This window comes from Geospiza fortis, unplaced genomic scaffold (genome assembly GCF_000277835.1).
Source record: "Geospiza fortis unplaced genomic scaffold, GeoFor_1.0 scaffold408, whole genome shotgun sequence".
NCBI classification, from domain to species: Eukaryota; Metazoa; Chordata; class Aves; order Passeriformes; family Thraupidae; genus Geospiza; species Geospiza fortis.
In genome coordinates this window covers 3067046-3081717 of record NW_005054330.1, presented here as the reverse complement: position 1 = coordinate 3081717, position 14672 = coordinate 3067046, and the positions used below count along the sequence as shown (strand labels likewise).

The window sequence follows — 14672 nt, the reverse complement described above, 5'->3', positions numbered from 1 at the left end:
GAGTGGGCTGGAAATACATTCTGAGCTGAAAGCTCGCCACTTGGCGGCTACAGCACAATCCCAGAAAGCATGGATGGAAACTGCAGAGAGAACAAATACTCATCACAAGGGACAAAACCTCAGGTTTCTCAAGGGTCTCCAAGCTCCCAGGCTGGTTAGAGAAGTTCAGAAGATACCTATGAGATCTTTATTGCGACGATCCATGGAAAGGTTTCTCAGGGCGATGGACACGGCCCTCACAACCTTGTCTGAGTCAGACTGGAGCAGCTCCACGAGCACCGGCAGCCCCCTCTCCTTCCGCACCGTCGCGCGGATGTATGTGGACCACTGATCAGGACACACGAGGGAAAAGAAACAACACCAAGTAGTGTGAGTTCATACACCTGCTCTTCCCTTGCCCCTAGCATTTCCTTCAGTGCTGTAACCCATTTTTTCTCTGCAAAGACCAGTTAGGTTGTGCATGTTGATTTATCCCATTGCCTTAATCCTTCATTCAAGTTCACCGAGAACCAAGGAAGAAAGGGTGCATGAGTTCATCCTGCAGCTTCTGGGGAAAGAGGGCAGGAACAGAAGGAAGGAGCATCTCCTGCCAGCATCTGTTCTGTACACACCTTGGTGTGAAAACACATCCCTCTGGATTAGGAAAAAAGAGGTCACTTGGAGGAAACACTAAAGCATCTAAAGCATCTGTTATCTTCCTCCTCCTCCAATTTCATGGTTTTATTCTGTTTCATGATTGTTCTTCAAACAAACCTGTATTATTTAAAATAAGCTGGCAGGCAGCTGTGAAACACCACCCTGCCAACCCTCAGGCTGCTATCAGTCCCACTTTGCTGAGCGGTTCTAGAAGTAATCAGGCAAATCTTTGAGAGAACTGCCTGATTAGCGCTGGGGATGCTTCACAGAGGGTATTAGGGGACACACTGGAGTGCAGTTTCCTCAGCACACTGTCAATCCAACAAATGAAGTATTCGGAACACATAACTATCTAATATCAGGCTTTTCTGAATGGACAAAGCAATGCTTAAGTGGCTGAAGTGGTGGCACTGAGCATAGTTCCACTACGTAAACATCACCAGCCCAGAAGATGCAAAATGAGTTCAATAAGCAAATGGAAGTAATTTCCTTGATATTCCCACCTCCTTCATTTTTAAAGGAGATACAAATCTACAAAGTAACAGTGCACCTACAATGGGACATCCCCTTATTCTTTACTTACACAAAGGAAACAAAAAAGACTGAAGACTGCACTCACCGTCCAGTTGCCAGCACTAAGGTTCTGCAAAGCTCCTGCTGCAGCTTCCAGAGTGTTGAAGTTCTGACTTTCAGTGAGGATGGAGAGGTACAGTCGGACCACATCTGGCTGGTACAATAATTCAAAGCCTGCAGGTGGGGCAAGAGGAGAAGAGAAGCAAGAGAAACAGAGAACACAATGTATAAACAAACACATACCCCTAATTAATAACCTAAGAGAACAACCGAAAGCTGTGACAACACAGAAAGAAGAGCTTTTGTCATGTCCAAGACATTCTATCCACAGTTGTTGGAAATGGTGGAGACAGCAACACCTTAGGTTGTCAATTGTCTTAAGGTTGACAATTCTTTCTGGAATCTGTGCTATGCTATGAACTGCCCAGAATGCAGGTGGTGACAAGAGATGATTTTTGCCTGTGACAATTATTACTTTGCATCTCTAGACTGGGCTGCAAATTCACCTTGCACTCCTGTCCTTGTTCAAATATCTCTCAATACTTTTAGAGACATAAAGAGCAGGACCAAACAGAGTGAGCTACACCATCCTGTCAGCCACACCCTGCACAAACCTAGGGGACAGAAGGAAGAGGCGGGATGTCAAAGTGACCGGAATCCCCAAGTGTGAGTGGCAAGGAAGAACATGACTCTAGTTCAGATATTCAGCACAGAATTACGCCGGCATTGTCCCACACTGGGAGACTGTGACAGCCACATCTGTTCACTGCAGATCCCCAGAGTCACTGTATCAGCTGTGCAGTTTCAGCATGACAGGAATGAGAGCTATTGCCAGTCTGCCAAGGATTTCCTTTTGTGATGGCGAGTAACTGACAGTACCATCGTGTTCTGACTTCCTCATCCATAGGATTAGTATTTATGCATCTACCCACCTTAAAAGGATCTTAGGCAAGAACTCTATCACTCCAAATTGCTGAACAATTTGAAGCAATTTTTATCTATCTTCCTTCACTAAGTGTAGTATGACACACTGCATCAATAAGGGTGGAGTACACCAAGCACCTGCTTAAAGGACTGGCCAGACAAACCATCTCAAAGTGCTGTTCAGGTTATGTGAAGAAAAAAACTAAACCCCTAAATTGCCTTGGTGAGTGCACGAGGGCACAAGCAAGCTCTGGTCAATGTGACCCATCTGCAGTCACTGTAGCTGGCCTGGTGGCCTTTGGGATGTTTGCAGTAAGTAAGCATTAGGTAATGGCAGCAAGCATTACCTAGGAGAGGATTTCTAGAAAAACATGACATCAAAGAAAGCATAAAGGTGTGACGAAGCCTGGGCAAAGAGGCAATTTCAAGCTTGTTTTGAGCAAAATAGTTTTTATTATTTGTACGCATGAAAAGAATGCTCTTCACATAACAAGATGCTGTGCTGTAATTATAGCATAATTCAAAGTAAGTTTTCCACTAGTAAGACAGGAAATCTCCAAACACAAAACACTTTCTCCCTTCAGCACTTTCTCTTCAGAATCACCCATCTCTCATACGCACATTACAGATTATCATATTTTTGACATCTTTGAGCAATGCTGTCCTATCCAGTGGAGATATATTTTTGCTTCCCTGTTGCTAAAGGCTTCCTGAAATAAGAGCCTTGATTTTAAATGAAAGTATTTATCCACATCCTTCATATGGCTCTGTGGCTTTTTGAGTCAAGATCTCAGAACTCAGCCCTCCAACACTGTCTATGAACACAAGCTGTGTTAACCCCCTGGCTGTACAGCAGGTACTTATCCCACTGAAAGCAAGCAAACACCATCAGCCAAGGTTTGTTCCATACCAAAAATCCCATCTCTGCACGAGAATCCATGAGGATCCATGTACTGGTTCATACTTTCCGTGCTCAGCCTCTCATGTGCATCCCAGCATGCCTGGACCCTTCTCCAGTGACCGGATACTGAACCTGCTCCATGGCCGTGTCTCCTTTCAATGCCACCACTTGCCTGCTCCACATGACACCCTAAGGATACGTGCAAACACAACAGATGGCAACCCCCCAAAGGCATCCTGCCAATCCATACCACTGACTTTCCTCTTCTCGAGTGTCCTCCCCTTGCACTGGGATCATTGCCCTCTATATTGAATGCTGAGGAAAAACTACCATTACTTAAGCCATGAAGCATGAACAGTTGTACAGCTTTTCTCCATTCCTTGAATAAGTCTGTGATTATCTGACTCCAACACGACCTTCATATCACCCTTTTCCCCTGCCACTTCACAAGGTGAATTGGCAACCTAAGAACTTCTCAAGAAAAAACACTGCTGATAAGCGCCTGGTGTTCCTTTCCTGAACACTAATACTTAAAAATCTCTTAGGATAGCCTACTGGAATTTTGACACTGTTATCTTTTAAGGAAGCTTTGCTGAAATGTAAATCAGATCAGCAAAAGAGATGAAGGCAGGTTCATTAACAGATAATATTCATACAGAACATTTTCTGGTTCTGTATCTGAGCTCAGACTTGCCTGTGGTTCAACAGGATGCAATTGTTCAGCCAGTCTTCTGTTTAGAAGCACCAAGTTCTAATTTTGGCACACTTGGCAACAGCCCCACACTGTTACTCTGTCCTGTTTAATGCAGTCTGTGATGTGCCCTTCCTGTCAGTCTGTACACTCCTGTTTCACTGGACACACGTCCTTCCTCAGCACCTTGCTGTGTGTGAATGTTGAGATGCTCCAACCCCCTCCCCTCTGCTCCCCTCCTGTGGCCACAGCTGCATTCTAGTCACGCACCTCTCACCCGTTCTCTGTCATTACCTCTCTCCATGCATGAAAGCCTCTCCTTTTTCCTACTTACTACTGTAAGAGCATCTCAAAAATGCCTTCACCTTCACTCTTCAATAATGCACAGCATTTTCTCTACCAACCACCAGTACCTTCCTGCTTTGGGGCATAACTCCTTAGCAGGTAGTGGATGATTCCCACCTCACTCCACACCTTCCCCCCTTCTCAACTACATTTATGCCTCTGCCCTATTGGCACCTGTCTCAAACAGTGCCAGCGAGTGCTACACACCACCACAGCTCTGTCCTCCCTCCTGCCTCCCCTGCTCCTCTCCCACCACTGCAGCTCTTCTGGGTCAGCCTGGCTATGCCAGGGAAAAGCAGCAGGAGTTTCTAAAGCCAAGTACCATGAATGCCCCTCACGGAGGCTGCTCATTAGCAGGGATGAAAAACTAATAACGAGAAAGTTGCTGCTGCACTGGAGGGTTTTCCCTCTCTGACAGCAAGCTGACACTTTTCATAAGCATTATAGTGCCTTAAAAAGAAACAAACAAGTTTTAGATTTTGTCCATCTGCCTCCTGTCCTAATGAATCCAGTTCTGCTATTTATAGGATGCAATTTGTCTGAATTATTATGAATTTCCTACCAGTATTGCATAAAGGCCTTGTACGTTTTTCCATGAAGCGCTTCAAGCACGTTCCTGGGAAGCACAGCTGGTCTCACCTCCATTAAGCACTTGCTTCTTTTCAAAACCGATTTCCTTAATTTCAAGATCATCTTAATTATTTTTTCAGGTAATGCTACTTTTATGAAATATACAGCTAACTCCTTACACCCATTTAAAAATGGATAGAAGTAATGAGAAAAGAAGGTCATTAGTGATAGAGAATACATCAAACGATAAAAACGTCCATTGTTTTTCTTTTTGCTTTAAAAAGCTGTTTTAATTATAGCCCAGATTTAGCACTGTCCTTAAAAAGATAATCTTCCTGGAATAAATGAGATTTTTCCATTGGTAATGGATTTGTGCTGAATTGCAATCTACACTGCTTCCTCCTGGAAAAGCATGGAGATAAGTAATTTATTGCTTCTTTCACTGCAGAAAGCAAAGTAAACAAGTTCACTGTATTAGCTTTTGGCTTTCAGAGAAATGCCTTGGACAGTCATGTCACTGTGAGCATCAGACCTTTTGCAGTGTGTGAGCATTCCCCCAGCTAACAACAAGAACATGTCACAGAGGAGTATCTTCCATATTAGAGTCACCTCCAACACACTGCAGCCTCATCTTTCTGAGAAATAGGAAGATGAGCTTTTTTGCAGCAGAGTTGCTCAGAACTGGCAAATGGGACTATTTCTGTGTGAAGTTCACATTACCAGGACAGGATGTGGCAAGTAGATTATCTGCCCAGGGAACAGTGACAGCAAAGACAGCAATTTGAATTCTGAATGGAAAACACCTGAGGAATTAGCTGGGGCTGATTAGCCATCTCCATCCCTTCAGCCCTCAGTCCCCGTGCTGAGAATGATGCAGCAGCTCCTGGATTATCTCCTCCACAAAACTATTTGCTTTCATCTTGGCAATGCTGATCCTGTGCCTATACTTAGCTACATTCTGGCAATAACATAAGATACTGCACCAGGTGCCTATCTCGGATACACACGCTTAATCCCAAATTCAGACAACTCTTTTTGGAACAAGGCTGCCAAACCTATTCCCCTTCACCACCCATTCCATTAAGGATTTATTCTCCCACCACAGGCACGGGAAATTATACACATGTGGATACTGGACAGATGAGGAATCTCCTGCTGCTACAGCAGAAATATGCTGCTTCATTTTCTATCCACACAAAACTTCTGGACTGATGCTTAAAACAACTGTCAAATTTCAAATTTCATAGGAAGCTGAAGGATGTTGGCAACACTGTAGAAAAAAACCTAAGCAACTGCTAAACCGAGCGGGGTGTGTGTCTGCGGAATCACTGAAGTCAACTCTGATAACTACTCACTCTTGCAGTGTGCAGACACAATTCCCACTTACTGCACTTTGCTTCCCGACAGAAGCTGCAGCAGCACCTGGACTCCTCTCGGGCTGCCACTACAGCAGGAGGTGCATTCCCGGCCCACAGTCCCGAGGGGCTGCCGGCACTGCGAGCTCTGTGCTCGCCCTGAGCCGCACCTGCAGCGCCGGCAGATGGAGCGAGAGGAGCCCGGACCGCACATCCTCTGCAAGGTCACCCGAAAAGAGACTTTGCACAGTGAAAAAACATCTCCCTCAGCAACCAGGAAGCTATCAGCCAAAAGCCAAAAACAAAAGAAAAAATAACAAAAAAGAGAGTAAAGAGTCATGACAGTAAAAGAAATGAACACTAAGAATCTGCACGAAAGAAAAGCTCCGCAGCCCTTGGACTCCTGCCCTCTGTTGACAGCCGGCCGGTACCTTCCCCACAGCCTGTGCAGTTCATTGTCTGCAAGGTCTAAACCAGGGCTCAGAAGTATTTGCTACAAAAATGTTTTCAGAACAATTCAGCAGCAGATCGTCCTGCAGTTCAACTCTCCCCTTCCAGGAACCCTTCACCCCACAGTGTGGTTTTATAGAAGACTACATGAAAAGCCCCATGGAAAACTGGGGGAGGCAGCTGGTTACTTTTGTAAAAACAGTAATCAGATCCCTAAAAAAACCCAACCCATCGGTTCCCTTCCATCTGTATGCTGTGCTTCAGCACTCAGTGCACAGAGCAGCTCGAATGCCAACATAAACTTGCAAGATTCTTCTAATTGAAAGGCTTAGCAGCAGTGTGAGTGCAGCCAGCTCCAGCAGAGCCAAACGCTTGGCATAACTGCCTGAGAATGCAGCTCGATGCAGATACATGCAGAATACTGAGTGTCACACAGCAGAGGCACAGCAAACTCTGCAACAAATGGAGATGAAATAATAGGTGGAAAGTTCTGAACAGTCCCTGTGGCTTTCACTTCAAGGTACAGCACAAGTCAGGACTGGTACTGAGCTTACTGCAGAGATTGAATCACAATGCAGCATCCACCAGTGAGCAGCAGCTCTGAAGACAGACAGAACAGTCTTTGAATAGTATTGAAAAGAACAACCAGAATAATGTGGGACACATGAGACTCGAATCAGGCTTGAGGGAATGTTTAAGAAGAGTTTTCTATTTAAGAAATGAACACCACACTGTGTGACCTTTCCAACTAATCTACTAAGTCATACAGAAGTTCTAAAATGATGTAAACTCTTCCCAGCTTATCACATACTCCCACAATGACAGCAGCACTGGCACACTACTCCAAAAGGGAAGCAAACAATCCTCCAGCCCAAGGGATGTAACAGGAATGTTACCAGCACTACCAAGAGTGAGGTATGCAAAAAACCAACACAGGGAGCTAGGGTGACTGCAGGGAAGACAGAAAGGCAGAGAGGAAAGGAAATACTGGAGGGCAAGGCAGTGCAAGAGAAAGAAACGATGCCTGAGAAAGCAAACTGTCTTTTGCTACTTCTGTTACTCTTTACATTTCCCAAGCTCCACAAGCTGTCGTCAAAGTACCTTCTTACAGAATGACTTGTACAAGGTTGGTTGCATCCCACTTCATATCCAAACAACATGCAATTCAACAGAGAGGTATCTCAATCAAACACAACCCATTCTGACCTCGTATGAGTTCTAGCACTTCTGTTTTCTGTGACCACACATTTTAGAGCTAATACCGTTTTCCCTTTCCAAAGGACCTGCAAGCAGCATTTCTCCCAACAGCGTTTGACACACTGCCCAATACAAAGTCTTTTTCCAAACATATGCAGCTGAGTCTCCTGGCAACTGGAGATGCTCATTAACAGCCTTTTCTCCTCACTAATCAGTAGCAAAGGCTCTGGAGGACCAACACTTAATAAGAATCTCAAAGCTGCTGTGGATAACTGGAGCACTACCCAAGCTACTGGTTCAAAGGGGGAATGCTCTGTCCCACAGGGCTGTCACCAAAGCACAGGGAATCCCCAGCAGCCAAGCTGATGCAGGGATGGGAGAGCTGCTGAAGGTCTGCACCTGCAGGGAGAGGAGACACGCAGGTGAACCGCAGCACATTTAAGCATTTCTAGGTCACCTTCGGCAATGGTTTTTGTTTGCTTTTGAGAAACACCATTGTTACAAGCAACAATGCCTTGGATTGGAGTTAAGCCCTTTGGCTGCATGATTAAAATGGAGAGTTCATGTAAATAGCTTCCTTTACCCCAGTCCCAGAAGACTTGCCTCTAACCTTGGGGACTCTCAATACAGTACATGAAATGTTAACACTTGCTCTCACACCAGCTTCTCTAATTCAAAGTAATTTTTATTTAGTTCACAGTGATAACCGAATGCAGTTTCTTTTAAAGAGAACAGGACAATCATATTATTTCAAAAGCAAATATGTTTTGAAATGCAGTTTGTATCTAAAAATCAAATATTAAATAACATTTTCTCCCTCTCTCTTGCACACAGAGCACACACTGGAGTCTCTGGGCTACATACCAAATGCAAACTGTTTGGAAGGACGGGCTCCTCTTTTCCCACCACCAGCTTACCATGGTGTTTGCAAGCTCCCAGAACGCAGCCCAGGCCCTGCATCACTACTGCAACATCTCCAAGTGGGACTTGGTTCAAAATCCTGGCTCACATACGTAAGTGAGTACGAAACTAATTTGCATCAAAGGTCTGCCAGCTCTGCAGGGTTTCTCAGTGCGACACTGCCAGCCCTGCTGGGGTATGGAATTTCTGGCAGCTCAGGCACACCCGGGACTCTAAGCTAGGGATGAGCACTCTCTGGCCTGCAGAAAGGCTGTGTCTAGGGGAATCTCTCTGACTGGTTGCCCCTTACTCTTGCCTCAAACACTACAGTGTTTTAAGACAAAAGACTGATTATGCTTATCAGGCTGATGATCTTACTGACAGCAGATCAATATGCCAAGGGAGCAGCAATGCTCCTAGATATGAGCAATCCTGCCTGCTCCCTTCAGGGAAGCTCCTTCCTGAAGCTTCCTGGTTGGGCTCACAGGTCTAACAGCTGATACTGAAAGGAGCTGAGCACAGTGATGATGTGCACTGGGGACTTCTTAAACAGACAGCAATCCAGCCCATGCATACAAGATCAATACCAAGCGTGTCATTGATCGTGTTATGTTTCCCTGGAAGGGAAAACCTGAATTTCCAGATGCTGTCTGCTACATCACAGGGATATCTGAACTACAGTGACAAGGTCAAACATCCATGCTTATTCTTTTAGATCTCATGCTGCTGCTGCTCCCATTGGCCATGGGTGCTTCTGATATGTCTGCTCCTGTCTCTGCGAGGGTCCAGAATTACATGACTGACTGGTTTTCTTTCTCCTCTCTGAAAGGACCCAGATGGCAGTGCTTGGTGACTGCCCACATGCCCCAAGGGTGTCTCCTTGCTCTTGTCACCAAACAGCTCTATTTTGTCACTCTTCCTTTTTAGCCAGAGCAAGCAATTCCAAGGAATTGCACAATCCTCTCCAGAAAGGTTAACACTGCCAAGCCTGCCTGGCTAATCTGGCTCCTGGTGCCTGGGCCAGTGACACCAGTAGAAAATGTGGAGAGGCTCAGGAACTGTCAACGACCTCAGAGCTGCAAACTCCAGCCAAGAATATGTGGGGATGCCACAATAATCCAAACCCATAACATTGTCCAAGATCACTTCCTAATGTAACAAGGTGACACTACAGAATGCCTCATCTGGGTACAAGCAGGTGGAAAGTGGCTCTTTCTTCCTAATGGGGAAAGGTTGTAAGTGGAAGAATCTCTAGGCCTGAACACGCTTACTCTCTGCCTGGGTAGGGCTTGAATCCACTGCTTTTTGGAGCATGCTGCAAGCCTTTTCCATTTAGCTAAGCTTTCCCAAAGGAACAAAATAAATAAAAAGATGGCTGGCAAAGCTAATGAGGATCAGAAACGTGAGGAAAATTATTACTTTCTATATTAGATAAACAAATGTGTTTTGTCAACTGTGCATTCACATATTCATGCCAGAACATGTATGTTTTCTGGGACTTTTCCTTGAACTGAAATAACCAAATGTAGGCAAAACCATTTTCCTTACAACCCTCACCTACAGCTCCGTAAAGCACAACACAGCCTTCTGATCACAGCTGCCATGTGGTGCAGCTGAAGAGACCTGAAACTCCTTTCACTGCCATTACAAGTGCAGATGCCTGTCCAGCCCAACCATCAGCAGGTTTGAGCTTAGTGTATAAAATGTGGTTATTAAAGAGAGAGATACTGAGTGATTCCCTTGTGGAAAGCCCATAAAAAAAATTACACTACAGCTATGTCCAGTAGTAAAATACAATGTGTTGCTGTTAGTATCTTATCAACAAGTCCAAGAGCCTCATAACAGAAAAATGTCTCAGAACTAGAGTCATCACCGAAAATCAACAGCACTGTTAAAAGGGACTCCTTCTTTTAACCTGTGACTGCCTGAGCCTACCATTTTCTTTCCTCTGGTCTTCAGTGTGTGTTTAACCAAGGATCATGTGTTCCAAATTGCCCTTTTTTGGCCTCAAGCCCCTGTAAAACTCAGCTTTGCAGTTCCAGATGCCAATCAGCTGCTCTTACTCCAGGAAGCTAATGAGCTTTCAGCTTCCTCCCAGCTCAGTAGAAAACTGTCTGCAGAGAAAAACTTACTGAAAAGGAGTCGTGCTTTAGTCCTTGGCTCCAGATGTCACCTAAGCATATTTATTTTATTAAAAAGATTCTGACTTTATTTAGAACTGTTGAGATATTGAACAGCTTTATAAATTTTCTGTCATAAAATGCCAGCAAGTAGAGAAGCACAGCAAAGGGAAGAAACACTCCAGCAGACAGCTGAATGACAAAATAAAAAACCCTACATGGTAATGCATATTTAGTTGAAATATCCACACACCCTTAGACATTAAGTACTGAGCTATGCAAGAAAGGTAGAAAAAACACAGAAAACGCTTTCTTACCTTGCAGACCTCTAAGTATCTTCTTTCCTGTCTTCAAGACTGTGTATGAAACATGCTGGATCATGAGGCCAGGTATGTCCCACCAAATGCCCTCCCCTCCCAAATGACAGACTAGTCACAGAAGCCCAGCAGACCAAAGCTTGTGCGGGGCTGTGGAGTGGTGGAGGAGAGGCCACAGGGCTCTGCAGTGCACAGCTCTGGGCTCCAGCACCAGGGGGAAGCAGCACTCAGAGTGCAGAGCTGTGAGGTGGCTCCACAGAGCCGGCAGCCGAGGGAAGGAGCGGCCACAGTCCTGGAGCCAGGCTGGGCTCAGGGTGGCTGCAGCAGTGACCACAGTGCTTTCCCTGGACACAGCAGCCACACTCCTCCAGACCTCCACAGATGCTATTTCCACCAGGTCTGCAGGGAGCCGAGGTGTGGGAGGACCCACGGCACCTTCTGTGGGTGATGGCAGTAAAACCAACCAGCAACGCAAACCCAAATCCTCCATCACTCAGGAATTTACAGAAACAGGATTACTTTGTCAGATGTGGGACTTAGGGGGTTTCCACTGACTGCGCTTCCAAACATTCATGCTGCTGAGGGACCTCCAGCTCGGGTTTGAAAGCCCACACGGTCCTGACAAGCGCTTGGGCAGATCAGAGCCGGAGCTGGGACAGACGAGGATCGACTGACAGCATTTCCAATTTCCACTCGGGCTGGCACCTGTCAGGTTCTCCCCTTCACAGCACGTCTGCGTTTTATCTTCAGTGCCAAGGGAAAAACAACGTCAAGAAAAAACCCCAAATCTTCCAGAGCTCATGCACACCGAAATATGCTTAGAAGCCAAACTGAAAGCTTTTTTCTGGGTTACTCATGCTTCACTGAGTCCTCTTATACTTCCACTGCTCATCATGATTTTTATATAAAGTCTCATAAATGGTCATAAGCCATTACACAGGTATTTGGTTATTCATATCAATTCAGCTGCTTGTTAGAGGATCGTCTGCTTAAGGCAGTGAAGGGCTGCAGAACTCCACAGCTTGAATTCCTCAAATAAGGCAGAATAAATTTTTCTATTCTCCAGTGGATATACCCTCATAGAAACATCAAACATCTCAAAATACATCCCAGTAAGAAGGAAATATTTGGGTATAAAAAACTAATCTTTTTGGGGGGAAGCTTAGCAGAATCCTAGCTGAGCAGAGGCTACCAGGTCCAGTAGCCTGCAAAAATGAAAGGTCAGTGGCTCCTAATCACTGGGACTGAAGCCTGCTTAGTTCGTTAAATGCAAAGTCCTGCAATCTTGCCTTTATAAGCATTTTATAAGCAACTGACATATGGGAAGACTCCCCCACGTTAATAAATAATTTATTATACGCCAACCCAAACATTTCCTCCAATCCTGTTTGTGTCCTGAGATTGCTAATTAGTTCCTGCTCCAGCTTCCAAAGTCAGAAGTGTGTTTCAATTCCTCTCTCCATTTCATGAAAGCTGCCTCATGCACCCAAAGGCAGCCCAGTGCCTCTAATCTGTCTCAATTACAGTCACTGTGTTGCTGTCAGGCAAGTATCTCCCAAGCATCCAAGAAAAAGAATTTGATGTTTTCAATGTCAAATGAATGTCAGACCGGAGTGGAAGCAGCACAAAAGGTTTTCCTTATCTAATAAAAAAATAGACCTTGCAGCCCAGCTTTTTAAAGGTACCATATTTGGGTACTTAATTCTCATGGATTTCAGTGTAAGCTAGAAACATTAATGCCTCAAAGAACAGAGATTCTGCACTCATCCTCAAAGCACTGTATCCAGGCAGGGATTACAGATGATGAGAGACAAGAGAAGATGCTGCTGCTCCTCCCTCATTTAAATTGGGACACACTGGAGCATACCACATCAAAGTACTGAGTGAACAGGTACTCTTCTCCCTTTTCCTGCCAACCATTCTCTGCAGCTTTCTGGAAAACCAGGGAAGTTTCTATTAAATGTAAACCCACCTGCTGTTCAGTGCACTGCCCGAATATTGGATAATCACAGACAGAACTGACACAAAACCAGCTCTGCCTATAGAATAACAGATTTCCTGGAAACACAGATCTTGCTGTAAAACTTTAAGTTGGACTAAAACAGGAGGTAAGACAAAATGATCTGGAGAGAAGCAGCTCCCTGAAGCCTTAGCTGGCTAAACACACACACCCAAAAACCACAAATAAAGCTATTTGCAAATTAAAAAGAAAAAGAAGAGATTGGAGCCCTAGCGTGTAGCAATGAATGAGATACTTTGCTGCAATGAATAGAGGGAGCACAGAGACATTTTTCAAGAGGCAAAGGGGAACATTACACAGTATCCAACTGCAGCCTGCCCCATATTCACCACCCTACAGCAATGTCCTGCATTCATAAAGCAGCAGAAAATCATATGAAAAATTCTACACAAAGCCACAGCAGCCACTACCACAAAACAGCTCTGACAGCTTCTTTGAAACCACTTCATTGCCTTTAAAACAGTGAAAAGATCCCAACCCAACAGCCACATTGTCTAGGAGAGGGTTCAATTTTAATGCAGCTTTCTTATGGTAATATTATGCAATTAAAAATTGAGCTTAAAATTACCCATGTAAAAGATTATAAGCAGAAGCTGACCTTTACTGTGGAGGTTGTTCATGCCTATAGAAAACTCTGAAAAGGTCAGTATAAATGTAAATAAGGAGAGATACTTCCTCAGGAGTATAGAAATTTCCATCATATTAGGGCCTGTACCCATTTCTCCATGTAAGGCAATGTTATGAATGCCATGATGGCTTCTCATAGACCATATGAGTCCAGAGCCTGATCTAGAAATAGGTCTCCAGACTTCAGTGAAACAACTGGCAGCAAATTTTCAGTGTTTTAGGGAAAGTAGGATCCAGTCACCCAGAAAACTGCCAATACAGTTTACTGTCCATGGGTTTAATCTCAGCAGTGTTTTCAGCAAACAGGGATGTTGGATTTGGAAGGGACGTGCTTGTTAGAATTTAACTATTAAGCAAAACTGCCCAAATCCAAGTCACACGTGCATTTCCCAAGTCTTACATTCTGGATACTATCACTAACCTGAAATACTCTGCTGGGAGCAGTGGTGGTGTAATTGAATAAATGGGATTAGGTTTCACGCTCCTGACACCCCCAGTTTCTCATTCCTTAAGAAATTCTGAACACACTGCCAAGAACACAACACCTCAGTCATTCTTCCCACTTCTCTCTTCTCTCACACATCTGCAGGTTGCCTTGTGTGCTCTCTTGCTTCATTACTCAACGTGAAAAGTAGCCCCAAAAGGGAACTGCATCTGCAAAGAACGCAGCCTTCCAAAAATTTTTTTAGTGTTCAAAGGTCACTGGGGACACTCCAGGTAAGGCAGATCCTTTCTCTAGACCTTCCTCTTGCCCCCTTACACTCTGAATGAGTCTTTGGAGATCCAGTTTTTCTTGCTCATTATTTTTAATCTCTCAGCAGGATAAGATGCAATTATATGCTCAATCATGATTACAGATTTGCTGGTTGTGATTTCAAAAGTCTCAAAACAAAAGGCATTAGATAAATGTTCTTCCTGGCTTTGTAAGAGAGGGACAAGAAGAACTGACATCTTTAAATGCAGTGCCCTTGCTAGCATGAGCAAGCTAGGATGATACTCCGTTGTAATCAGGAAATCTCATCTCTGTTCCCAGCTGCGCCACTGAA

General features: G+C 44.6%; 1 protein-coding gene and 1 long non-coding RNA gene across 19 annotated transcripts in view; one reads left to right on the top strand and one right to left on the bottom strand.

The window, feature by feature from the left end:
* ARVCF (ARVCF delta catenin family member) overlaps positions 1–14672 on the bottom strand; it is a 245741-nt gene that overhangs the window by 17389 nt on the left and 213680 nt on the right. For all 18 annotated transcript variants that reach the window (XM_031057499.1, XM_031057500.1, XM_031057498.1 and 15 more), the window contains 2 exons: positions 1256–1383; positions 177–327 (listed from right to left, as the gene is read on the bottom strand). In XM_031057499.1, the coding sequence (XP_030913359.1) occupies positions 177–327; positions 1256–1383 (279 nt within the window). The remainder of the gene's footprint in view (positions 1–176; positions 328–1255; positions 1384–14672) is intronic.
* On the top strand, positions 286–14280 carry LOC115947921. Its single transcript, XR_004081775.1, has 3 exons — positions 286–369; positions 8477–8659; positions 14216–14280. It is a non-coding gene; the product is annotated as an uncharacterized LOC115947921 (long non-coding RNA).